The 27,550-nt window shown below is 28.4% G+C and overlaps 2 protein-coding genes across 3 annotated transcripts in view; one reads left to right on the top strand and one right to left on the bottom strand.

The window, feature by feature from the left end:
* Positions 1–13,585, bottom strand: part of LOC100203935 (ubiquitin recognition factor in ER-associated degradation protein 1) — a 49,817-nt gene extending 36,232 nt beyond the window's left edge. Inside the window, exons 1-3 of one of the 2 annotated variants that reach the window (XM_065808028.1) lie at positions 13,487–13,585; positions 3,899–4,016; positions 866–898 (exon numbers count right to left, since the gene is read on the bottom strand). In XM_065808028.1, coding sequence (XP_065664100.1) covers positions 866–898; positions 3,899–4,016; positions 13,487–13,489 — 154 coding nt within the window. In that variant the 5' untranslated portion in view covers positions 13,490–13,585. The remainder of the gene's footprint in view (positions 1–865; positions 899–3,898; positions 4,017–13,486) is intronic. The other variant, XM_065808029.1, reaches the window with a different exon arrangement.
* A 10,549-nt stretch (positions 13,586–24,134) lies between these two features.
* On the top strand, positions 24,135–27,071 carry LOC136085969 (uncharacterized). Its single transcript, XM_065808035.1, has 3 exons — positions 24,135–24,442; positions 24,663–24,829; positions 25,450–27,071. Exons 2-3 carry the CDS (start codon positions 24,783–24,785, stop codon positions 26,045–26,047), a joined length of 645 nt encoding a protein of 214 aa, XP_065664107.1. The 5' UTR covers positions 24,135–24,442; positions 24,663–24,782; the 3' UTR covers positions 26,048–27,071.
* Positions 27,072–27,550: the final 479 nt, after the last annotated feature.

Raw genomic sequence — 27,550 nt, forward strand, 5'->3', positions numbered from 1 at the left:
TTAATTTTTAATTTGCAACAAAATTTGGTTTGGGTTTTAATTTGCAACAAAATTTTGCCACTGCAAAACCCTGTCAGAGAAGACAGATCACATTCAGAGAAGACAGATCACATTCACCTACTGCCTGTACTAAGCAAGATAGTGATGAGATTTTGTCAAGTATGGATACATCTTGACATTATATCTTCTGCGGTACCAAGAATGGAACTTTGTGGTACCTTAAAAGTTACTGAGATTAAGGAAGAGTGTTGCCCATCAATGACAACTTTAATACTGTGATTAGAAAGGAACGATTCAATAACTTTTGAAAGATGGTGTAATTTTCTTGTATGAAGCAAAGTTATGAAAAAGACCAGCTTTAAAGTCTGGCACTTTATTAAAAGTTTTTGATATTTTTGAAAGTAACAGCTTTTGTCTAACTACTTCCATCTAACATATGATTGAACATAACTGCTATTACAGCTAACGAATCAGCAATAGAAATCTCAGAGATTAAGTTTTTTATAATATAAATATTCTTTGTGAAATCAGGAAAAATCTGGTAATCAAATTTAAGAGATGAATTAGAGGAAATTTATTTGCAAAAAAAATCTGCCTTATTTTTAGTAGGGTACAACTATTACAACACTTCTGCAAACATATCAAATTTAATTTGTCTTTTAAAACTTATTTATTTTATTCACAGGTGAAAACAGGTTAACACTAGAAAAAGCAAAACTAATCAAAACAACTTATCTCTTTTTTCTCTGTTATCTCAGAGCTTTCTAATTTACTTTTTATAACAAAAATTATTATATAAAAACTTATGGATTATAATTGAATAAAAAAAAAAAAATAGTACAAACAATGAGGTTGAAAAACTTACTTAAAATGTCTAGAGCAGAAGGTGGCAAGATAACTAAAAAAATCAAATTTAATTATTAAAATCCAATTTAGCATTTAATATACAGTTGGGTCATTCCATATAAGATTGCCATAATTCAAAAATATTTAAACTGAATATTAGAAATAGATTTTTTTTATTATTTTATGATATAAAAAACATGGATTTCTTAACATTGAGTTGTGTTAAACATTTTTTTTTTTTTTAATTTTTAATTCTCAGTATAAACATAAGTGATTAAATAAGTTTGTTAATAGGTGATATTATTATCTCAATTATCAGTTGGTATGTTACTAAAACGAAAAAAGCATTTTTCACCATCACGATCATGACTGTTATAACAAATTTAGTTTTTTTATACAACCTAAATTTAATTTTTTTAATTAGAAAATATTTAGCAAAAGCATTTTAGTTGAAATAAATATGTATAAAAAAAAAATTATAATTTCCTTGTCTGGAAAAAAGTAAAATGCAATTTCTTTTTTGTCACGAATGTGACGTAACAGATGTTTTAATGTTAAAATGCATTGTATAAATGTTCAAATGCATCAAGAAAGAAGATTTAATTAGAAAAACCTTAAAACACATGTTATAAAGAGTAATTTATACAATTGATATAACTGTGTATTTAAAGGTTATGAACTGATTTAAAACATAACTTATTTGACACATTCTACATAAAAATACAGGAAACATATAAATATTAAAACAATGTCCAAATAGCACAAACAAGTTTGTAAAGATTATAGGGAAGAAAAAGAACAAAGTAATATTTGTTGTCAACAATCAATGCCAGAGCAAGAATTGAAAAATAAGGCTTTACCAAAATCGCCATGAAAAGCAGATTATGTCATTAAACAGTTATTAATATGAACACCTCTTTACCAGATATATCAAAGATAAAAAACCACATCCGTTTATCTTCTAGTGTATTCAATCATGTACTAGAGTTTTACAACCGCAAAGAAATATCTCAATGGACTCCAGGTATGAAAGATTTTAATAAAAAACGATGGTGATAAATTTCAAAAACATTACTTGTTACTTAAATTAAGGGAATGTTATACCCTGTACGCAGAAAAATTTGGTAGCGAGATAAAATTTTCCAAATGTTGTGCACTTCGTCCAGCTCAAATACTCACATATTCAGAGATGGCTCTTGAAACCCTGCTGTTGTCTAATTCATAAAAATTTAATCATATGCAACACTTTATCCTCAAACCTTAATTTTGAACCTTATAACACAAACTGGGTAAACAAATGGATTCTTTGCAGCCCTCTCACTCCAGATTGCCTCTTACTGTCATGTAGTTTTTGTGTTAACTGTCCTAACAATCAAATGCTACCAACATCCAAAAAGCAAAATGAAGAATGCATTAAAGTCAGTTACATAAATTGGCACAAAGACAAGTTTACAAACTGTCTACAGCAGGGATTGATCAAACAGTCTTTGTATGCAACATATATGTATATAGTTTTTGAAAATGCTACCTCAATTTCGGATTCACAATCTAATTAAATGTCACCAAGTGACTGTTTATTGTCACCAAATATATAATATTATGGATGGTGAATTATTAATACACTTTGATTTTAGCTAAAACTATTGCTGCCCTCATCAAGAACAAGTTCAAAGTGCTTATTGGAGTCAATCTCAAATAAAAATCTTCATTGCTGCTGTTCATGGTAAAGATTTACAAAATATGGTTGCTTATTTAACAAATTAAAATGATCACAGCAAAACATGCGTCAGTGTTTTCCTTGAATTAACTTTAAAGGTATTTTCTTAAACAGTTTAATTTTTATTTCTTTTATTTTTATCTTTGAGGGATGCATAACATTTGTAATATAATTTTTAAAGGCTTACGTAACCAATTCAATTATACACAAAGTAACGTTTTGGAGTGATGGTCCATCTTCTCAATTTAAATACCGCTTCATGGTAAAATTCTTGAAGTATTGTCAAGTGACATTTAATATTCCAACTTTCTAGTGGAATTTTTTTGCTACAGCCCACAGAAAAGGTTAAAGCAAGACAAGTTATTATTCAAAATGCATGGCAGTTTTATGTAGCTATATGCAAAGATTTGATGGCAAAATTAATATATTTGACTGAAGATGAAATTGATCAATATTATAGTCAGCTAAGCGATACTTTATGGTTAGCAGAAAGTTAAGAATGAAATTTTTAGCATGAAAAAAATATCACTACTATTAGATGAATAACACAGCAAACAAAATATTGTTATTTAGTATATTGATTTGTTTAGTTTATTTAAATATGTCTTTAATATTGCAATTTAATAAAGTGATTTGTTACTCTTTTTTGTTAAAAACATGTTGATGTTTCTTTCATTTTTCTAAGGATAACTATAAACATTGTTTAAATTGTTTAAATATTTTTAAAAAATTTGGCAATGCTAAAATATACCTTAAAAATACCTAAAATGAAATGTTTCTTTTTGCAAGCTACCATTTTATGTAAAACTTGTACAAAAAAAAAAAAAAAAAAAAAATTGTATGATAGTCAATATAACATCCTATAAAAAAAAATTAAAAAGATTAAATTTTTAATGTGTTGAAAGCTTTCTACATAAAAACAAAATTACTCAAACAAGTTCTTTTTCTGTTTTTGTAGCTGTCACGACCATGACATTTGTATCGCTATGTCAAAATTTTATTTTGACATAGCTATGCAACTATAGCATAAAATTTAGTGTAATTTTTTCAGCTACAACTACATGAACATATGTACACACTACCCACAAAAAAAAAAGGTTTATTAAGTTCCTTGCTTATATTTTCAAATTTTGCAGTAGAAATGTCACAGCTGCAACTATATGGAATGACCCAGTTATAATCAACAAAATTACTAAAATTATTAAAATAAAATATAGAATTTAATCGTGTTTAAAAAATATGCAAAAAAAAACACAAAAATATAAACTAAATATCAATAAATAAATACAAATAAGGTTTTATTTTTATTAGTAAAAAAAAAAATGTTAAACTTACTTTTAGCTCCTCTTTCAACATCTTTTCTTTCATTGCCATTTAACATAGCAACTGAGTAGCATCTATATTGTGTGTTAAATGATAGAGGTAAATTGCTAGCAAACATTCCAAAATTAAACTAAATAAATAGAATAAACACACTGACAATACTCAGACTAAAAATTTATCTTTGTTATGGAACTTTGTCCCCACCAAATATAAGTTAGCTGCTATAATCTTTCTACAATGTTGCTACAAAATATTTAGAAACAAAACAACATCTTGCACTTTGTTGTTAAATGCAAACCAAATAGTTTTAAAATCAAGTGTGTTAATTGGATTTGAAAATGAAATAATGGAAAAATAAAAAGCTGAAATTATTGTTTCTTGAGTACTTCATTTTTAATGTTGTACTAAAATACAATCTTATGTTTCATGTTTCATTTTCAAATTTTAAGAGCAAATAAATCCATGTAATATATAAAATTTTATTTCATGATTTGGCTGACAGAAGCGAAATTTTTTTAGCTTGTAGATGAAAATATATAACTCTTATCTCTAAAAATTATTTAGTAGTACAGCCCTCGGAAATCATTGACCTCGTTTTTATGTTTTATAATAAAATCTTTTTGTCAAACTCTTTTTGCTGATCTGGTGCCAACCTCTAACAGCTTTTATTATAAATAAATTTTTATTGTATATCTGGATTGCACACTTTGATTAAAAAAACTGTTCTACAGTATAGTTAGTGTGCACTGTTATATTCTTAGACAGGGATCTATAGGCAAAACTTTATCAAGTGATTTAAAAGCTGTATTTAAGCAATTATACTAATCAGTAAATCATGTAAAGTTCTTTGCTCTTACTACTAGACTTTTTATAAAAATTTGTCTTGAACCGGATGCTGACTACAATAAATTATTGTTTCAAACTGTTATGAGTGGCTTAAAAACATTTGTTGAGATTTTTTAGGCTTAAATACTTAATATTTAAAACTTAAATGTTAAATAAAGGAAAATTAACAAACTAATTTTGCAACTTTAAACCAAGAATGGTAATCTTATCACACACTCAGTAAACTGAATTCATTTAATAAAAAACTCAAACTGCATAAAACCAGCCCTCGGAGTTAGGGTTGGCATTAAACAATGCTTTTTTTTTGGCATCAAATATTGCACAACTTTGTTACAACCGGTCAGGGCCTTCTCTCCATTTTTTCATTTTCATTTAACTCTCCAATTAACACCATTGAAAACTGCTTTATGTTCTTTCTTTTTAAATTTAAATTCGTAAATTATATCTTTGTTTTGCACTGCTGTTTATTTTTTTTTTTTTTAGGTACTCCAAGAAGTCCTAACGGTTTTGTCACAGAGCACTGCGGAAGTGCATTTAACCAGGAAGTTCACGCCTCCTTCCTTACCGTGACACGAAAATATGTCCAGAGCTCGTTTCGAACCTGGATCTCCTGCTTATATTGCAAGCGCTGTTTAAACAATGTGCGCCACAGCTGCACATTGTTTAAACAATGTTTAGATCCAATTATTGTTTCACAATAATTGGATCTAAACATTGACTTTTTGAAGGAAAAATTAAAATTTCTCCTAGTAACTTCTGTGAATTCATTCCAATCATCATATCAACTTCAAATGATTAAAAGTCCACCAAGATAACTTCAAAGCATACTTTATTACTGGGTCAAATCATTATATTTCAACCATTTTTGAGAAAACTTTGTGGGGCACCATCTCTGATTTTCCTAATTTTTACATTATCTACATTATGCAGATAGGTTAAATTTGAAATTTCAGACATCCAAGTGTAACGGTTTAGAAAATATAGCTTTGCAAACACTGCACAGTGGCCTCCCTCAATTTAAGAATTGTAAAAACAGACTACTTTAAAGTTTAGCTGCTCTTATCTGCAACAAACAGGCAAAAAATAAGCCGCTTGTTGCAGTTTAGAACTGAAATATATTTAAAAATGTATTGTCCATTTGCCAAAAAAAGTCCTAAGCCATTTTAAAATGCTCGTAATTTTTTCTAACACTTTGTATTGATCTAAGCTTAACAGCAAGTAAGATCATAAGATCCAACTATCTGAAAATGCAAACATTTTTTACTTGTTGCATTCACAACAAAAATGACAGCATTTTAAAATAGCCCTACTTTTTAATTATCAAGGGTTGGACGCATTATTGGAAACCTGTGTCCCCCCCCAACCTGCTTAATAGCATATTCAATGGGTGCAACTGATTATAAATTGTTTAAAAAAAAAAAAAAAGATATGGTTGATTGCCCCCATGCTGATCTATATTTTAACCTGGGTAGGGGCACAAATAAAGGGGCAATAAATAGTTAAAACCCAGTATTATTGTTAAATAGTGATACTTTAAACATGGCTTACACAATTAAGGAGTGTTATATCTCAAAGTCAAAGACCTAAGATTTTTTACTAAATAATGTTGAACCTTTTTTAATAAGACTTTCATAATATATCAAGGGGAGTTTGATGATACATCAGGATGCTTAAAAAATATAATAGTTCTATAATAAAAATAAATAATGATTAATAAAGGAAAAAGTTGAAACTTGTTAAAAACCACTTTTATTATTAGGTTTGGTTTTTACTTTTTAATTTATAATTAGTTGCTAATTCAAAACAATTAATACAGTATAATTTATTTAATCTTGTTTTTTATTAAATAGGAGTAAAACTCTCTTGTGTTTTGGAGCTCAGGCTCATGAAATGTCGAAATAATTTCATTAAATGGATACCAATGGATATCTGGTGTTTTTGGATATTTAAAATAATTGCCAGCTTTATGTTAACAGCTGACAAATATATAGTCATCTTTAATATCTATTACCTTTCCAGGAAAAAAATTCACTAAAATAATGCGCTAATACCCAATCAGCAATATTGATGTCAACAATTACTGACTTTTGTGTTTTAATGCAAGTATCTTCCAGCATGTGAAAAATGTCAAATGTTGTGCTCATTGATGTTACATAAGCTTTTAAACATAATGATAGAGGTGAGAAACTGATATGAGTGGAACCTTTTGATAGCAGGAACATTCTCAAACCCTTTAGCAAGTACTTCGTGAGTGTTAACAGCTGTTTCATCTTCAGAAATATAGAGAAATCTGAAAATAAATTTCAACATAAATCTTATAATCCAAGAACATAATTTAAAAAATATATTTAGTAAGCTCTTGTTGTAAAGTACCATTTTCTTTATAATTTTCCTTATAAAAAACTTATAACAAAAAGTGTAAAATTTATTTTATTAGGATTGACTTTTTATAACTAAGGCTAATATAAGCTATTTTCTTTATTTCAATTAAAAGTTCATAATGATATCAGATATAAGACATCCATTATTTGAAAAAAAATCATAACCAAAATCCATGTGCATTTAGACAACAAAGTACTATACCTGATGTTTTTAAAATTTTCTTTAGCAACTAAAAACAGGTACTTTTGTGTCAAAATTTGATTTCCAATTGGCCTTTGGAGAGACAGGTTATTAATTACTCGTTTCACTGTACCACCTACTCCATCACATGCACTTTTTCCATGGCAAAAGTTTTCCTGGCAATAATCTGCTATTACTATCATCTTCATAAAAGTTGACAATTTGATTTATATCTTCGGAAATCAATTTTTTTATGTTATTGAAAGTCAGTTTTATTTCTTATGTCAGTCGATCTTCCACCGAGGATTCCTTTATTGTCCTGCAAAGCTCTTGCTTGCTTTACCATATATTGTGTTGTTTTAAACTCATTTGTTGTTTCCTGAATTGTTGAATGGACAGGAAATGAATTTAGGAAGGTGAGTAATTTTATTTTCTTTGAAATACTATTCTCATTATGAAACTTTTGTTTTAGCTGTTCCACTAGATAATCTAAAGAGGAGATTTTAGGCGTAGTAACTTGTGATGCTTCTTGTTAAAATGCATTCAAAGACTCATTTTTATATTTTATTATCATTTTGTAACATGCTCATACGTAATGATATTTTAATCAGCGACAAACTAAATTTTATAAGACAAGGATTTAGGTTATCAATTTGTATAACAGAGTTATCAGGTAATACATAATCTAAATCCTTTCTCTCTTCAACTGCTTCAAAATTCTTGATTTTTCTAATGCAACTAAAAAACAGAGTTCAGTTGATTATGCTCCAAAGTGACAGTTGTCAGATTTCCTTTAACAATCTTTGAATGAATTGAGAGAGGGTCAGAGCATGATTTATACAATGTTAGATAGTATTTAATAAATTGTACACTATGATGAGTACAAATTGTATGAAGATTATTATTTTTTATTCCAGTTCTTAAGGTCAGCAAGTATTTTTTCTCATTTAATATTTCCAAAATTTCAGACTGACCACATAAGTATTTATGTATTTTTATTTAAAATATTTGCAACAACAAAGTTTAAAATATCAAACAGATTTTTATATATATATATATATATATATATATATATATATATATATATATATATATATATATATATATATATATATATATATATATATATATATATATACATATATATCAACCCTCGGAATTAGGGTCAGCATTGGGCAATGCCGAACTAACTGCCGACCTGAAAGTGTTTGAGGTCGGTAAAAAATAGCCAACCTCGTTTCTATGTTTTATGGTTAGATCTTTGTATCAAATAATTTTTGCCGACCTCTAAAAGATTGAGGTCGGCAAATTATTGCCGACTTCATTTTTCCTAATTCCGAGGGTTGTATATATATATATTATATTTATATATATATATATTTATATATATATATATATATATATATATATATATATATATATATATATATATATATATATATATATATATTATTATATATATATAATATATATATATAATATACATATAATATATATAATATATATATTATCTATATATATATATAATATATATATATAAATCATATATATATAATATATATATATATTATTATTATATATATATATATATATATATATATATATATATATTATTACATATATATATATATATATATATATATATATATATATATATATATATATATATTATTACATATATATATATATATATATAATATATATATATATAATATATATATATAAATATATATAAATAATATATATATATATAATATGCATATATATATAAATATATATATATATATATATATATATATATATATATATATATATATATATATATATATATATATATATATATATATATATATAAGATAGTCGATGTAGCAACACTATGCGCACTATTTACAGTAAAAAAAACAAAAAAAAAACATTTTATTAAAAAAAATAAAAATAAAAACATTGTTTATATTGTTAAAAACATTCAGAATGTTTTTAAAACATTCTGGTCAATTAAATTTGCGTTTTTGTGGTTTTTTTTAAAAACGATTTATTTGTAATTAAATTAATGGTTTTTACTTTCGTCCAACACGCAAATGTTGGACGAAAGTCAAAAGTAATTAAAAGTGACATATGTGTTGCCGTAAGAATCACTTTTTTCCTTCCGCTCTTCCCAAAGACAACAAACTATAGATCTATATATATATATATATATATATATATATATATATATATATATATATATATATATATATATATACATATATATATATATATATATATATATATATATATATATATATATATATATATATATATATATATATATATATATATATATATATATATATATATATATATATATATATATATATATATATATATATACAGGGTTAGTCAAAAGTTTTGTCTCCCCTTAGTGGCACTTTTTTTGAAGTACATTTTATCTCTTGTCAGCGTTGTAATTTATAGATAATTATTTTCAGTATCTAACCTTGACCTTAATACTGTTGTTTACTGATGTTATTTTTAAAAATATGTTTTTGACATAAAAACTATTTAATTTAATATACGAAGATTTTATTATAAAGCAGGAAGGTAAGAATATTTAATAAGGTGCTGTTATTAAATAAACGTAGTTATTTTATAATGAGTATGATTAATAGATAGTATTTTGTCTATATTATTATAAAATGAAAACACGGATTGTTAGGGTTTAGTTTAGTGTTCAAAATTTTAAAGGTGAAATTTTCATCATGCATGTTAAAAGTTTTGTCTCCCCCACCCTAAAATTAAATTTCAATTACAAGCGAAGTATTCTGGAAAACTTATGTTTTGTATTATTATTTTAGATGGGAAAAATAGCTGGTGTCACAAATACAGCTCCTGCTTTAAGAAAAAGAATGGCGGAACTGCAGATAGCCGGCATGACGAAGACACAAATTGCCAAAGTGTTGGGGTGTCATCCACGAACGGTTCAGCGGTACTGGACAAAATCACCATCGTCAAAGTTTAACGACAAGTTTCGTTCTGGTCGTCTGAAGGCTTTGTCACCAGCGTCAAAAAAAATCATCACCGAAACTATAAAAAATAAGTGGGGTTCATCTCCAGGTGCTTGCGCAAGAAAGCTGAACATGTCGCATCGATATCGGGAAAAAAATAAAATTGTATCAGAGTCAACTGTACGAAGATTCGTTCGCGAACAACCATGGGGTAAAATTGCTTATAAACAGCCAATAAAACCCCTACTAACTGCAAAAAATAAAGACGATCGCTTAAAGCTGTGCCAGTGGTTAGACGAAAACGGGTATCTGGACGATAACCATTTGGGGCGTATCAAGAGGAGTCACATTCTTTGGACGGATGAGTCGCCCATCAAACTTTTCCCGACTCCGAACCGACAAAATGTCCGCATTCGCACTGACGACAAAAATAAAATTATCCCAGCGCAGAAGCCAAAAAATGGACTTAAAATTATGGTTGCCGGTGGAATGTCAGGGTATGGTTTGACAAAATTAATAATTGTCCCAGAAAAAGTTACGATCAATGCTGATTATTACATAAATAATATTCTTCCAGTTTATAAAGAAGCTTGTGTAGGAAAACAAGCCGGTAATGATGCTGACTGTCGCCAACTTGTGTTTAGCCCTCAACATGTGTTATTTCAGCAAGATGGTGCTCCAGCACATTCTGCGAAGAAGACCCAGGAATTTTGTCGTAAAAATTTTGCCGCCTTTATCCCAAAAGGTCGGTGGCCAGGTAACAGCCCTGACATGACCTGTATCGAACACTTGTAGGCAAAACTTTAAGACAGTGTGCTGCTTGAACCACGGCCAAAAAATAGGGAAGAACTGGTACGCCGTGTTCAAAAAACTTGGAAATCAATGGATGGTGATTATCTGAAGGCTCTGGCGGAATCTCTGCAGAGTCGTGTTGCGGCTGTTCGAGCTGCAAATGGAGGACATACTAAGTACTAAGCATGAATTATATTTTTATTTTATTGGTTTATGTATTGTTGTGTTTAATAAATATGTATTTCTTGCAAATCATTACTTGTTTTTGTATTAAAGTTGAAATAGTTAGACCAGTGGGGGAGACAAAACTTTTGACTAACCCTGTATATATACATATATATATATATATATATATATATATATATATATATATATATATATATATATATATATATATATATATATATATATATATATATATATATATATATATATATATGTATAATATACGTATATATATACAATGGTAAATTATTCAAAATCGTATTTTTAAATAAATAATCTGACTACTGATCTATATTTCTAATTTACAGTTCATTCACATTTTTAAAAAAAATATAATTCAAATTATGCAGTCGTTATCATAAGTTTAATTTGTTCTACTTCACATTGCCATTCATGCATTCATTCATTTCCACTGCCAATGATTGCACTTATTCAGTTACTAGCATTTTATATAACAGAAACAAAATGAAGCTGTAAATTGAATTTTAAGATTAACTTAAAATATGTTTAAAGTATCACTATTTAACAATAATACTGGGTTTTAACTATTTATTGCCCCTTTATTTGTGCCCCTACCCAGGTTAAAATATAGATCAGCATGGGGGCAATCAACCATATCTTTTTTTTTTTTTTTAAACAATTTATAATCAGTTGCACCCATTGAATATGCTATTAAGCAGGTTGGAGGGGGGGGGGACACAGGTTTCCAATAATGCGTCCAACCCTTGATAATTAAAAAGTAGGGCTATTTTAAAATGCTGTCATTTTTGTTGTGAATGCAACAAGTAAAAAATGTTTGCATTTTCAGAAAGTTGGATCTTATGATCTTACTTGCTGTTAAGCTTAGATCAATACAAAGTGTTAGAAAAAATTACGAGCATTTTAAAATGGCTTAGGACTTTTTTTGGCAAATGGACAATACATTTTTAAATATATTTCAGTTCTAAACTGCAACAAGCGGCTTATTTTTTGCCTGTTTGTTGCAGAAAAGAGCAGCTAATCAGAAAACTAAACTGCAAGGACTTGTTGTAGAATAGAAAATGTACTACAGTTAACTTCATTTTAGCCTTTTTTAGCATTTTTCAAATTTTTTTCGAAGTTGAGGAGGCTATAATTTTTTACTAATATGATACAAGTTAACAAAAACCAGTATTTTTAATGTAGAACTACCCAGAAAACACTTCTAGAAAAAATGAGACATTTGTTGAAAGTTAAAAAAAAGTTATGAGACTTTAAAGTAGTATGTTTTTACAATTCTTAAATTGAGGGAGGCCACTGTGCAGTGTTTGCAAAGCTATATTTTCTAAACCGTTACACTTGGAAGTCTGAAATTTCAAATTTAACCTATCTAAATAATGTAGATAATGATATGTAAAATCAGGTAAATCAGAGATGGTGCCCCACAGGCCATTGGTTGAAATATAATGATTTGACCCTACTATTAACCTTCAATTACAATTACTGAACCAATTCATTGATAAATATTTCCTTCAAATGTTACCTCAGTAGCGACATTTGAAGAAAACATTGATCAATTCAAGTGTCAACAGCATCACTGTTACCACTATTTACACAATTCAAAGCAGATCTTACTTTAAATAACACAACTTTGATCAAGCCCATAATGGTTCAAAATTGTGATAATAAAAATTCTGGCAATCCTACAACAAAGGTCAAACACACTGACTCTTCTCTAAAATCAGCAAGATAAACAAATTGTTTTAGGTCAGCCAAAAATACATCAGCAGTCTTTTCAATACTTAATTTTCATTTTGTTCTGTGCCTAGTTACTTATAGTTTTAGTTCAATAAAACATTGAATTAAAATGTGTTTTTTTCTCAATAAATTAAACTCTTATTTTGACACATTTTTAGGTAAATTTAACATACACATTTTAAAATCAGGTAAGAAAATGGCATTATGGAAACCTGTCCAAACCATACAACTATAATAACACAAGAATCACACACACACACACAAAATTAAATTAAAATTCAAAAATTATTTCCATGAGTTAATGAAAGTAACTTAAGAAAGCTAATGTTATATGAACATTTATTTAATTTATTAGATTAAACAAATAAAATAATTATAAAATATAAAAATTTAAAAAAAAAACAATCAGAATAACATTAAAATATGAATTAAAAAAAAGTAAAAAAAACAATAGTTATTTGTATGAAATACTTACCATTTTTTGTTTTTAACTAATGTGATTTTTGTTTTTAACTAATGTGATAACTTTGATTTTGATTTTGTTTTCTATTAATAATAACTAGTAAAAAAGTAAGATATATAAAAGAGTGTTTGCATTATTGTAATTTATTTTTAAAAGTATAGACTAAGTGTAGAAAAAACCAAAATGAGCTAAAAACTGCAAAAAAAACTTTGATTATTAAAGTACTAATTCAATTTATTATTAATTTTAATACAAAGCTACAGTTTAAACTACAGATTTAAAATAGAGAAAAGTAAGTAAATAATAAGTATAATATGTATAAGTAAATAAAAGTATAATTATAAGATATATATATATTTATATATATATATATATATATATATATATATATATATATATATATATATATATATATATATATTATATATATATATATATATATATATTTATTATATATATATATATATATATATATATATATATTTAATTCCCCCTCTTGCATGGTTCAGACTTTGTCACCTCACCTAAAGACAAAGCTGAATTGTTTGCTAAAAACTTTTCATCAATATCATCTCTTGATTCCACTAGTTGCATTCTTCCTGATATTGCCAACAAACAGGTTGATCCATTGCTTGACATTCGTATCACTCAAGCTTCTGTATCTAAAGTGATTTCCTGCCTAGACTCTTCTACAGCTTGTGGCCCGGACAACATACCTGTTATTGTCTTGCAGAAGTGTTTTCCAGAGTTGTCCTCTATACTCTCAAAACTACTCAACAAGTGCTTATCAGAGTCTTGTTTTCCAGCCTGCTGGAAAGCGGCATCTGTTATCCCTATCTTCAAAAATTCTGGAATCTTTAATTAACAAACACTTAATTTCTCATCTTGAATCTAATAACTTACTTCCTGACCATCAATATGGATTTCGATCTTCTCATTCAACAGCTGATTTGCTAACAGTAATAACCTATAGGTTTTATCATGCATTAGATAAAGGCAGAGAGGTTAAGGCCATCGCTCTTGACATTTCAAAAGCTTTTGATAAAGTTTGGCATGCTGGTCTTTTGATAAAGTTTGGCATGCTGGTCTTCTCCATAAGCTTTTTCTTATAGTTTATCAGGCAACATCTTTAAGATTATTGAATATTTCCTTTCCAATCGTAGTATAAAAGTTGTCCTCGATGAACAAAACTCTTCTTCTTACTCTATACTCTTTTTAATTTACATTAATGATCTTCCCTATACTCTTTTTAATTTACATTAATGATCTTCCAGATATTCTCACATCTAAGGTGGCATTCTTTGCTGATGATACTACCATTTATTTTTATCGTGGTAAGAAACCAACACTCTCTGATTGCTTGGAGGGGGCATTTGAGCTTGAAAAGGATCTGACTTCTGCTTCAGCATGGGGCTCATAGTGGCTGGTGAACTTCAATACAGATAAAACTCAACTTTTTCAGCCAATCGTTATAGCAATAATTTAGATCTTTCTATATTTATGAACGGTGATGTACTCGATGAGTCATCTACTCTTCATCTTCTAGGATTAACTCTTATTTCTGATTTTTCTTGGAAACCGTATATCAAATAAGTTGCAAAATTAGCATCTGCTAAGGTTGCATCTCTTTGTTGAGCTCGACACTTTTTCTCTTCAGATTCTATTCTCTATCTCTATAAATCTCAAATCCGGCCTTGTATGGAATACTGTTGCCTGATGATATATTTGATGATATATATCTGGGGCGAATCTTCTAATGATCCCCTTTCTCTTTTAGACAAGGTGCAAAAACGCATTGTAAACATAGTTGGACCTGCTCTTGCACTCAACCTCCAACCATTATCACATTGTTGTAATGTTGCTTCTCTTTCTCTTTTCTACAAAAACTAAAAGTTGTAAAAGCAAAAACAATAAGGAAACAAATTGAAAAAGTTTAAATATTTAAATCGTAAGATTCAAAATAAAAAGTAGAGAACAGATTACTTTAATGATGAAAAAATTCAAAAAAGACAACCTACAACACAATGACACATACTGAGAAAAATTCTAGAAAATTCAACTACTTCAAAACTTACAAGTCACACAAAAATCAGACTTTAAAAAAAGACATAAAGATTTCACTGCAAACAGTGGGTTTGTTGCAATTGATTTTTCGTAAAAAACAAGATAATTTTTTTTTTCAATTGTCCTTAATGGCAATAAAAGTTTTTTCACTTTAATTCACTGCACAATAATAATTTTTGAGTGATGCCTCACAAACACCACATTTCAGCAAAAGTCAATTTCTAAACCGCAATATATGGAAAACTATTAAAGTTATATTTAATCAAAGAAGTCTAACAATCATTCAAAATGTCAATCTTCAACAAGAAAAACATTAACAAACCTCCAAATGTACTAGATATTTAATTAAGAAATTTTCTGAAATTTTGCATAAACAAACAACTGACTACACCTGAAAAAGTCATATCTGAGACAATAAAATATTCTCTGTGTGTCTATGCCAGAAATGTTAGTGCCAACTTTTGGTTATCTCTCTTTATTAAACAAAATTGAATAAAAATAATAAAAAATAAAGATAGTTTAAATATTAAAATTATATTTGGAAATTGTAATTTCAAAAATCATTATATATATTTATATATTTTATTAATAATTTTCTTTGTCTGTTCACATAAATAATAGAGTATAGACAAAAACATACATGGTATGTTTTTATTTATACTCTATTCTAAGTATTAAAATTCTAAAGAATGTTTCAAGAAAAAACATAAAATGATTTTTATTTATTTTTTCGGACGGAGCGGAACATTAGTTCAATATTTCGTCTCGCTGAAGCAAAGCAAGGAATAATTTTAGTTGAGCTAAATCCTTAGGGAAACTTTAAAAAAGATTTATTGCGTTCAAATTTCAAACTTTTTTTTGGATTCTTTGAAATTTTCTTATTAACGCTTATTAAGGTTAAGTAAAACTTAAAACACCAGGGTGGAACAGGGGCATCGAGAGGGGACGAAAAGGACATATTGTCCCGGGTGGCAGATGTCCAAGGGACGCCAATTAAAAAGAAGTTGTAATGTCCTAAATTAAAAAGAAGTTGTAAAGTCTTCTCAATAGACATAAATGCACATATTTAAACGTTCTCAAATATATGGAAGCACGTATAACAAACTTATTGATCAAAGGATTGAGATCAAGAATGTAAGGAGTATTGCACTGGCATTTCATAAGAGTAAGATGATTCAATTGATCTTGAAATGTTTTAGAGCACAAATAGGTCTAAAGCCTACCAACGTAAGAAAAAGACTGCTCACACGTACAGAGTGTGACATATATACATAATAGAATTCAAATCAGCTTTAAGTTCTTGGAAATTATTAGAATGATTATTTTTTAAGTTCTTGGAAATTATTAGAATGATTATTTTTTAATGAATATTCTAGTCAAATATTCTTTAATTTTATATTATCGCGAGTATATCGCAATGCAGTTTTAGCCTTCCATAATCTTCAAAGTCATCTTTGCAGAAAACCCTAATATATCCGACAATAAAGCCCTGAGCAGTGATAAATTTATTACATTTGCTAAACTCAGTTGACTCTATTGATTCAAATTGGGTTGCAAATTCCATTGTATTATAATCAAAAATTGAGCATTGATTTCAATCTTTTAGTTTTATTATTTTCTATCTTAAATTAAATACTTTTGAAGAAAACAATACTTCTTAACTTTAAAGTACTGGACTAGCATCCTAAATTATTGCAAAGGTTATGAGCAAAACATTTCATTAGAAGAATTGTCAAACTTACGGAAAGATTCTAGATAAACCGCTGCTCTTATTTATATATAGCTAAATTATCTAAAAGATTTTCAAAGTCCTCTAACCAGCTGATGATAACGGAGCAGTTGCTGGTCTTAGATGTAATGGATTTTTGAGGATCTAGCAAGTGGAACAATATGGCTGCAAAGATGTTCCACTTTTTACATCCTCTACGATCCAAAATTTATTAAAACATTCTAAGCGTTTTGGAGATGCAAAATTTATTAAACAATCTAAGCGTTTTGGAGACCAATGGAAAAATGCGATGAATCAATCATTTATGATACAGTTTATTATATTGGTGATCTCTGTTTGATTTTCAACAGATTTTTGAGCTATCAAAAATCTGTTGAAAATCAAACTGAGATCACCTGTATAATATTAACATGTTTGGTTAATACTTCTTTGTTAAAAAAACATAGAAGTATTAACCTAACATTTTAACGTTGAGATAACAAACGGACAACGTAAAAAAACAAAGAAATATTAGCGTAGGGTAATTACGCCAATTACTGGCCACTCTTTTACAAGAAACGCCTGTTATAGAAAATAATAATAAAGGTAAACAAATTTACCAAATACTGGCCATCAAAACCATTTATTTATTGGCCGTTGGCCAGAAATTAGGAAACACATTGAACAGATGAATAGGGTACTGTAAATTGATTTATTATCATAAAATTAAGAAAAAACCAAACCAAATCAAAAAAAAGCACAGCATAAAATCAAGATAACTTTTTCAATTAAATTAATTATAGAATCATTAAAGTGAATTAACAACCTCAACAAAAGACTAAAAAAAACTATTGCTAAAAATATCTAAAAGTAGAAATTGACCAAGATGAATAGAAAAATATTTTTTCCAATTTTTTCCAATTTTTGGTCAATTTCTTTAAGTTTGATACACGATTTAGTTTCTTTTCAGCAGAAATTTCTTTTTTTTATTTCAAAATCTTTTGTTTTTCAATTTTTACTTTTCACTAGCTACCTTTGCAGTCCTATCTTCAAGCTTTGCATTATAAGCCTACTCTAAGGTCAGAACAAAAAACTTTAAATTAGAGTTTTTTGAGTTTTTTTTGTTAGGTTTAATTTATGGAGAAGGATATGCAAAAACATCTGAATCTTTGTCTAATGGACAAAATGAATTAATAAATGGAAATGGAAGATCTGTTAATTTTTTCCAGAAAACTATTTCTTTATTATTTGAGTTAAATGTTGATTCAATTACTTCCACTTCTTCAAGACTTGTTTCTGCATCAATATTCAAACCAATATTGTCTTGAACAGAAAAATCAATAAACTGACTGTCTTGTACTGGTTTCATTTTTGCATAGCTGTGTTCTGTAACAATATTTGAAGATTGCACAGTATTGCTTTGAATGAAAAAATCAATTAACTCATTTTCTTCTACTAGTTTGGTTAAAGATAGTGAGTTGATTGTATAGCTGTTTTCTGATAGATCAGGCAATAATGGAAGGTTGTTTATAATTGACATGTCACATATATTTTGAACTAGGACAGTATCTGAAAAATGACTATATAAATATTTGGAATGTATGCCTCATTAGGAATAGCATCTGGATTATACGGATAAATTCCACAAGCCCTAGCGTATATTTGCATCAGTCATAGCATGATTCCACGTTTTTGAAAAAAAAACAGAAAAAGTTGGAATACGACACTACTACACCTGAGTAGTTGTTCGTCATTGTTTGGAAGACAGTTTTCAGTGAATTGTTTTGTCACTAGGCTGCAACCAGTTGCTGGTGTAAGCTGGAAGCTCAACAATTCCACTTTGGTTTACAACAGCCAGCTCAGTCATTTCAACAAAATTATGTGAGTCATGCCCATCTAGGATTAAAATCTGTGATCTTGCTGAGCCAATATTTTGAAGAAATGTTTTCTCAAACCAACACTTGTTTGACTGAATGTATTTTGAGCTTTTCCTGGCAACAACACGACTTGATTTATGCTCTAGTTGCACCACTGTCTTGTCCATGTTCCACATAAATTCTGATTTTTCCAGTAAATTCTAAAAATCTAAACTTCTATTAGTATTTGTGTTAATAAGAAACTAACATAAACAAAAGTTAGTTGTTGTTCTTACTTAACTATTATTCCAAAAGTTTTTCGTTTAAGTATTGTACTGTTTTACGTTGTTTTTTTTTTGGTTTTTTAGTTTGATGTTTCTTATTATGGTGTTTACTTAAAATTAGTACTTGTACTATATGTAAATATTCCATAAAATGTAAAATCTATTTCAGAATACATTTGATTTGATTTGTTCCAGATCATATATATTATCTTAAATAATGTTAGTTTCCAAAGATGAAATAACAGTAAATATAAACAACAACAATATAACAACGATTATCAAGAAATGATTAATAAACTTGTCTGTAAATATACAAATTTTTAGCCAAGCTAAATATATCTTGTCTGAAAAATGTTAATGATCAGAATAAATACATGTAATAAACATGCATTTTATATATCGTAGAGAAAAACTAATACTAAGAAAGTTTCAATACATTAATTAAGGATGTCGTGTACTTATTTGTGATTTCCATTGAGAACAAGTATGGGAAAGGTGGCTAAAACCATTAATGGTTGTTGCCTAATAAAAGATGATGTTAAATTAAAACTTCGCCAAATTGCCCACTCAATAAATGAAAAGATTTGTCAAAATGCTGTGAATGCTTTAAAGGAATCTCTAGAGTGGAAAAATAACCCAAAGCTTATGGAATATTTACAATACTTGGTTATGTAATCAAAAGGTTAGTAGTATACTTTCAGAATCTCGGGTTTTTTTTTTTGTCTCAGTTCTCGGTCCATAGGAGACAATATTTTTCCGAGATGAGATCTCGTACGAAACCGAGATTTTTTCTAGACAATAGTTTTACCATTTCAAATAAGTTCCTCGCAATTTTTTCCATTTCAATATTTGAATCTGTTCAATTTTAAAAATCATTAAAGTTGCAGTTGCTATACCAATTGTCATAAATTAAAATAATTTTTATATGAATAAATTTAAGGTGGTAGCCCTATAAAAAAATGATGAAAAAAATATTTTTTTGAAAAAAAATTTTATTATCAAAACAGCATCATGTATACCAATACTTTTATTCCCAAAAAAATTAAATCACCTACCATACCTTTTATGTCAGTTTTGATAACTTTTTAGACTATCTATATTTGGAAATTTACATAGCAACGTCCTTAGTTACGGTTCAAAATGATTATGGTCTAATATAATCTCTTCATGTAGTTCTTTAAACTCTTTTTTTTTTCCAGGTAAAACATCCACTTTGCTCTACTCAAATATAGTTTTAAAAAGTATATTTTAAAACTACAAACAGCATGTGGAAGTTACATTGAAATTCATTACATAGTAGTCATACTTTTATAGCTTTATATATATGTTTACTATTTTATTCGGTGCATCCTTTATGTATTTATTAGTATATGCATGTATGTCTTTATACATATAGATAATATTTTTTAGATTTTAAATAATAATAGAATGCCAAATAAACAAAATTCCATAGTTAAAAAAAAAGAGAAAGTGGAATGGTGCAATTGCAAATAAAAAAAATATCGGAGATTCATCCTTGGTACTTATTCAAGTCAAAGGAAATTAATATGAATAATGAAATGTCTGCATCTATAGTAAAAAATCCTCTTGATAATGACTATTTTATGTTGGTACATTTTGCAATGCTTCAAATATATTTTTTGAATTAATGTGTCCGAATTGTGGTAGTAACATCTAGGGCTGTAAATCCTGGCTCGTGTTCGTGAACGGCTCGGTGATCGGCTCGACAAGAGCTCGTTCATGTTCGGCTCGAATGGTAAACGAGCCGGGCTTGAACAAAAAACTAGGCTCGTTTATTAAAAGAGCCGAGCATGAACATCATAGGCTCGTTCATATAGGCTCGATTAAAGCTCGAATATATATATAAATATATATATATATATATATATATATATATATATATATATATATATATATATATATATATATATATATATATATATATATATATATATATTTATCCAATGCAATGAGAGCAAGACTTATATTTGTGAAAATGTAATTTGAACTATTAGAGTGCAGCGTTTAATAGTAATTATTATGTTTGTGAGAGTTTACATTATGTTTGAACTTTGAACATTAAGCTTGAACATTGAACTATTATTTTTAACTTTTATTTTGAACTATTAGATTTGTGGGATCTTATTTCATTATGTTGTTTATTTGCATGTTTAGTAGACTGTAGGATTGTTTATGTTGTTTGTTGATTTGGACTTGCATTATTTACAGACGAGCCTTTAAAGAACAATTTTTTTTTACTAAACGAGCTTTAAACTAACAGGTTACAATAATTACTTCGAGTTTTAAACCAGTCGAGATCGAGCAACATGTAAAACGAGCCGTGCCCAAACAATACTAATCCTTAACGAGCCGAGCTCGAACAAAGAATCTCATGTTCGAAACGAGCTCGAGCCGAGCCTGAACACTCCTAATATGTAAACGTGCCAAGCCGAGCCCTGGCAAGCTTGGCTCGTTTGGCTCGATTTACAGGCCTAGTAACATCATATTATATGACGAAAACTTAAAACGGCGAGGGTATTCACACTTTTTTAGTGTCAAATGTTCCAATTGTGACTGGATTAAAGCCTCATATACATCTCCTGAAACAAAACCAAAGGAAATTAAAAAGATTCAGGGTCGCAGAGCCTTTGACATAAATGTACGAGCTATTGTTGCATTTCGTGAAATTGGATGTGGTTTTAGTGCTATGGATACCTTTTCTTCGGTAATGAACTTAAAATGTTTAACTAAAGGTCCATTCATCCAACTTAATAAAGATGTTAAAGATTGTTACAAAATAGTAGCTGAGTTTAGTGTGAAAACTGCTGCTGGAGAAGTTGTCCATATTAACACTGTTAGTGATATACCATGAACTCGTATTTCTGTTGATGGGACGTGGCAGAAACGCGGCCATTCTTCACCACATGGAGTAGTAACAGCCATTTCAGGTGACAAGTGTCTAGATGTGGAAATAAAGTCATGGCATTGCTTTGGTTGCAAAATGTGGGAAAACAAACCTGGAACCTCTGATTACCAAATTTGGAAACTTAACCACATATGCAAAATTAATCATACAAAATCCTCAGGTGCAATGGAATCAGCTGGTGCTGTTGATATTTTTTCCCGATCATTACTAAATTATGGCCTGATTTATAAAGAATACTTGGGAGATGGAGACACCAGTTCGTTTAATGATATTCTAAAATCTAATCCATATAAAGATTATAATGTAACCCCAATCAAGCTCGAGTGTATTGATCACGTACAGAAGCGCCTTGGGACTCGTTTGCGCAATCTTGTGAAATCATATAAAAACACTAAAACACCTTTATCTGCTAAGGGAAAACTTACCAACAAGTGCATTGACTCTATGCAAAATTATTATGGTCTGGCCATTCGAAATAATATTGGAAATTTGTATGCTATGAAGAAGGCAATATTATCGATCCTTTTTCATTTCACTGACCTACCAGATCCTTTCGATTGTCATAAATTTTGCCCACGAGATGCTGGAAGTTGGTGCAAGTATCGGTTAAAAGAAAATAAGTCATATAGGTCACTAAATTTACTTCCTATGTGGATAAAAAATCTCATCTTTCCAACTTTTAAGGCTTTAATGGAAGATGAGCGATTGGAAAAGTACATGCATGGCAAACACAAAATGCAAACGAGGCTTTGAATGCAATCATATGGTCTCGTGTACCGAAATCTATATTTGTAGGAAGAGAAACCATAGAAATGGGTACCTATTCAGCTGTCATACATTTTAATAATGGCAGGAACGGAATCATTGGCATATTAAAATATTTCGGATTGACAGGAATAGTTTTGCACCAAATTGCAAAGAAGCTGGATATATCAGGTGAAAAATGACCAAAAAAGCAATTGACAATGTAAAAAAGCGAAGAAAATCCATCAGAGCAAGGTAGAAGGGTTACTGTGACATTTTAAAAGAAAAAGAACCCATAGACTCTAATGCAATAGGAAATTATTAGGATTTAAAAAAAATATTTGTTGAGATTTTTACTTTTTAAACTTTCTATTGTATTTTTCTCAGCTTCGCGTTTTGAATGCTTCTTGAAAACTTAAAAAATGCTAACTTATTATTGGATAGAGTATTTGCTTTCAAATTTTCAGGGAATGTTCACAACATATAAGCACCCCAATTAATTGTCAGAATTTTTATGAATCACTCTAAATATTGATTTATAGACCTAAACGTTTCAAATCATACCACAAAACTATTGAAAATCGATAGGTTCATCCAAAAATAATAACTTAATAATATTAATAACTTTTTTAATATTCTGATTTAGGAAAAATCTGACGGTTAAATGGAGTATCTAGGTGTACTGCAGAATGTTTTAGAATTTATTTGAAAACTGATAAAGACAAACTGACTTAGAGCATTTTGAAATGTGATCAATTTCGCTGATTTTATGACACTTTTTCCCCCATTAAGGATCAACCAAATGTAATTTTTTTTTTTTTTTTTGAATCAACCTTATTCTCTCCAAGAAACTCTATAAACACTTAAATATGGTAGATTTCTTTCTATTTGTCAAAATCACCTTTTTTATAGGGCTACCACCTTAATAAATTTTTACTTTTTAGTTTAATACAGTTTTTATTTAATATATATTACATCTTTTTATGCGACAAATCTCATATTAACAGAATCATAAATGAGAAAACTTTGCACTGCAATTGCAACTTATGCGATTTTTAAAAACATTAAAACTGAGATTACTGAAAAGTATTAAAAATCTTCAAAATTAGTGCTTTTTATTTTTCACCTGTTGAAATAAGTGAAAAATAGTTCCTTGTAATAAAATTTATGCTTTTTTGGTTTCTTGTTTACTCAAAAACGTTTTGACTCTTTTCTCGTTAAAAAATGAAAGCTTAAATTTTGAAGGTTTTCAATAATTTTCAGTAATCTTGGTTTTTATATTTTTACATTTATTTTCTCGGTATTACGAGACCGCAATTCTGAAATAAAAAAGTAACAGATTTCCAAGATCGAAATATCCGAGACGAGCGAGATCTGAAAGTATAGGTTAGTAGAAGCATTGCATCTTTTCATTTTAACTATCCTATATGCATGACTTTTTAATTAAAAATTAACATGTTATAACAGTTGTTTTATACTGATTTTTGTTTTTATTTAATATTTAACATTAACAGGTTAGTATACCACGACTATTGCTGCATCTTCTATTAACTATTTTTGCTTTATAGCTGTTCGTTATAATATTCTTCTTATTAATACCTTTTAGAGATTCTTTTACAGACAAGATCGACTTTTGGTGAATGTCAACACTAACAATGGAACGGAAAGACAAAACTTTCTTTCAAATATAGCTTTCTGCAAAAAAAAAAAGTGTTCCCTTTCATCAATGCTTGGCATTTGCATTGAAGAATACCTTCCTAGCAAATATGACAGGTTAGTTTATACCAATACCATTGCTACATTTGCTTAATTTATACTATAAATACTACAGTGATTATACAATCAACTTTTCTTATTTTTTTATATTTACTTTGATATTTATCACTTTAATTATTTACATGGATGCATGCATGCATGTAATAAAATGTATGCATACATACATAAATACATACATACATACATACATACATACATACATACATACATACATACATACATACATACATACATACATACATACATACATACATACATACATACATACATACATACATACATACATACATACATACATACATACATACATACATACATACATACATACATACATACATACATACATACATACATACATACATACATACATACATACATACATACATACATACATACATACATACATACATACATACATACATACATACATACATACATACTTACATACATACATACATACATACATACATACATAAATACATACATACATACATACATACATACATACATACATACATACATACATACATACATACATACATATATACACACTTATATACATACATACATTCATACATATATACACAGATACTAACTATAATGGCTGTTCAATTTAGCGATGCTGATCAAAATAGAAGTGAATACTCATTCTATAGAAAATATAATGATAAAACTTCAATTTATTTAATTATTCGTCCGCGTCCTTTAGTAAAACATTGCATGAAAATGATAGTTAAATTACAAGGTATAGACTTGCAGGAAATCAGTGCTGTAAATAAAAGATTGTATTATGTTGCTTCATTTCAGTCAAATAACAGAGAAATCTACCAGTGTTACCTTGGTGATGCAGAACAATTACCAAGTTGTACTTTCTTTGCTTGGTTTACTATTGCATATCCGTGTAAGCATTTTTTTGCCATTTTCATGAAAGAAAATCTTACCTGGTTTGATTTTGGTACCTCTTACAGAAATTCACCATATTTTATTCTAGATCAATCGTCTGATGAATTTCAACCTCTTATTTCTATTCATTGTAAAAATTTGTTAAATTCAAATATTTTGTTTCAAAATAATCGTTTTGAAGATACCAAACCACTAGTTGGCTTTCAACTAAGTGAGAAAAGTCAGACTGACCAAAGTTGTATGAGTTCTAAAAGTCCTATTAGTGCCCATGAAGTGCATAGTAAAGTACAAGTCATTCATCATACACCTTAAGCATGCCATGAACTCTTGACTGAAATAATAAAATTAACTCATTAAGGTAGTTCTCAAGCTGCAACAGATAATTGTTTGGAGAGCTACTTAAACTTAAAACAAGCTTTTCCAAAACACTGACACGAGAACAAGGCATTATACTGTGACCAGAGCACAAAACAGATAGTTGGAGCAAGTCTATAATAAAATCTCAAAGTCTTTGTCCTTTTTTGGATGATGTTGGAATGGAAAGTGCACCTGAGCTTATTCAATATTTGAAATCAACTTTAATTGGCAATTTAGAAAGGAATGAGATTAAAAAAGGACAAATGCTAAATAATAATATTGTTCAACAAATGATGTCAATCCAATTAAAAATCAACGTTGGTCTCCAGGATCCCATTAAAGGGCAAATATTGTCCTTTGATATCCAAAATAACATTCTATTTGTCCAAGTTCTTCATAATGGAAATCTCCACCGGTTTTGTGTGACTACATATGGTTGCTCTCCAGGAGAGATATATTTATTTGACAGTCTTTTTCATGGATCAGTTAGTATTGCAACAAAAAAGCATGGATCAGTTAGTATTGCAACAAAAAAGCAAATATGCTAAATTTTGCATTGTGAACTAAAATATCTTATCATAAAAGTATTATTTGTTCAACAGCAAACAAATAGTGTTGAATGCGGACTTTATGCTATTGCATGGGCTCGTCAAATTCTAGAAACCAAAGCATTACCATCAAGTACAATTATGTTTGAGCAGAGTCAAATAAGAAACCATCTTTTAAAGTGTATAGAAAACAACCGATTAGATGTTTTTCCAGCCATAGTCAATCCTTCTTCGTTCAGGTGATGTGCATCAAAGACTTTTTGTCTTCATTTACATTGCTTATGTCGCATGTATTGGGTCCCTGAAGATGAGAACATATTCAGCAGATATATTATCATAAAATATTAAACTAACTTAGTAAAGTTGATACTCATTTTTTTTAATTTTAAAATGTTGTAATATTACACTTTGTGTAGAATTTTAAAATTAAACTAAAATAGTTATTTTTGCTTTAAATTTAAGAAACGTTTTTTGTTCCTTTAGTGATAGGTGTTAAATCTTTGTTTTTTGGAGCAGTAATAATAAACTGAAGTCAAGTCAATTTTCTTCCAAAATTACAGTTTTCAACCTTCCAACTTTTAGGCAGGGGGTAGTGCTAAAAAAGAGAATAATTAAAAAGCAACATGATGAGTTTTTTCAAACATGATGAATAAGTATAGAATGGCTCAATGCTGCAATTGTGCTGAATAGTTTCATTGTGAATGTGAAAAAATTCCACTGAGTGCTTACAAAAAAGAAGATAAACTTTGGCATTGTCACAGTTGTAACTGTCAGAAGTAAACTAGGTTTATAAAGTTTGCTTGGTAAATGTAATGAATAGTTTAATACTATGAAAAGGTATTAAATTTGTTATTCAAAAGTTACTGTTTAATAAGTAATGTTATGTATATAATTATTATTTAATTGCAAT

The sequence above is a fragment of the Hydra vulgaris genome, chromosome 10 (assembly GCF_038396675.1).
Source record: "Hydra vulgaris chromosome 10, alternate assembly HydraT2T_AEP".
NCBI classification, from domain to species: domain Eukaryota; kingdom Metazoa; phylum Cnidaria; class Hydrozoa; order Anthoathecata; family Hydridae; genus Hydra; species Hydra vulgaris.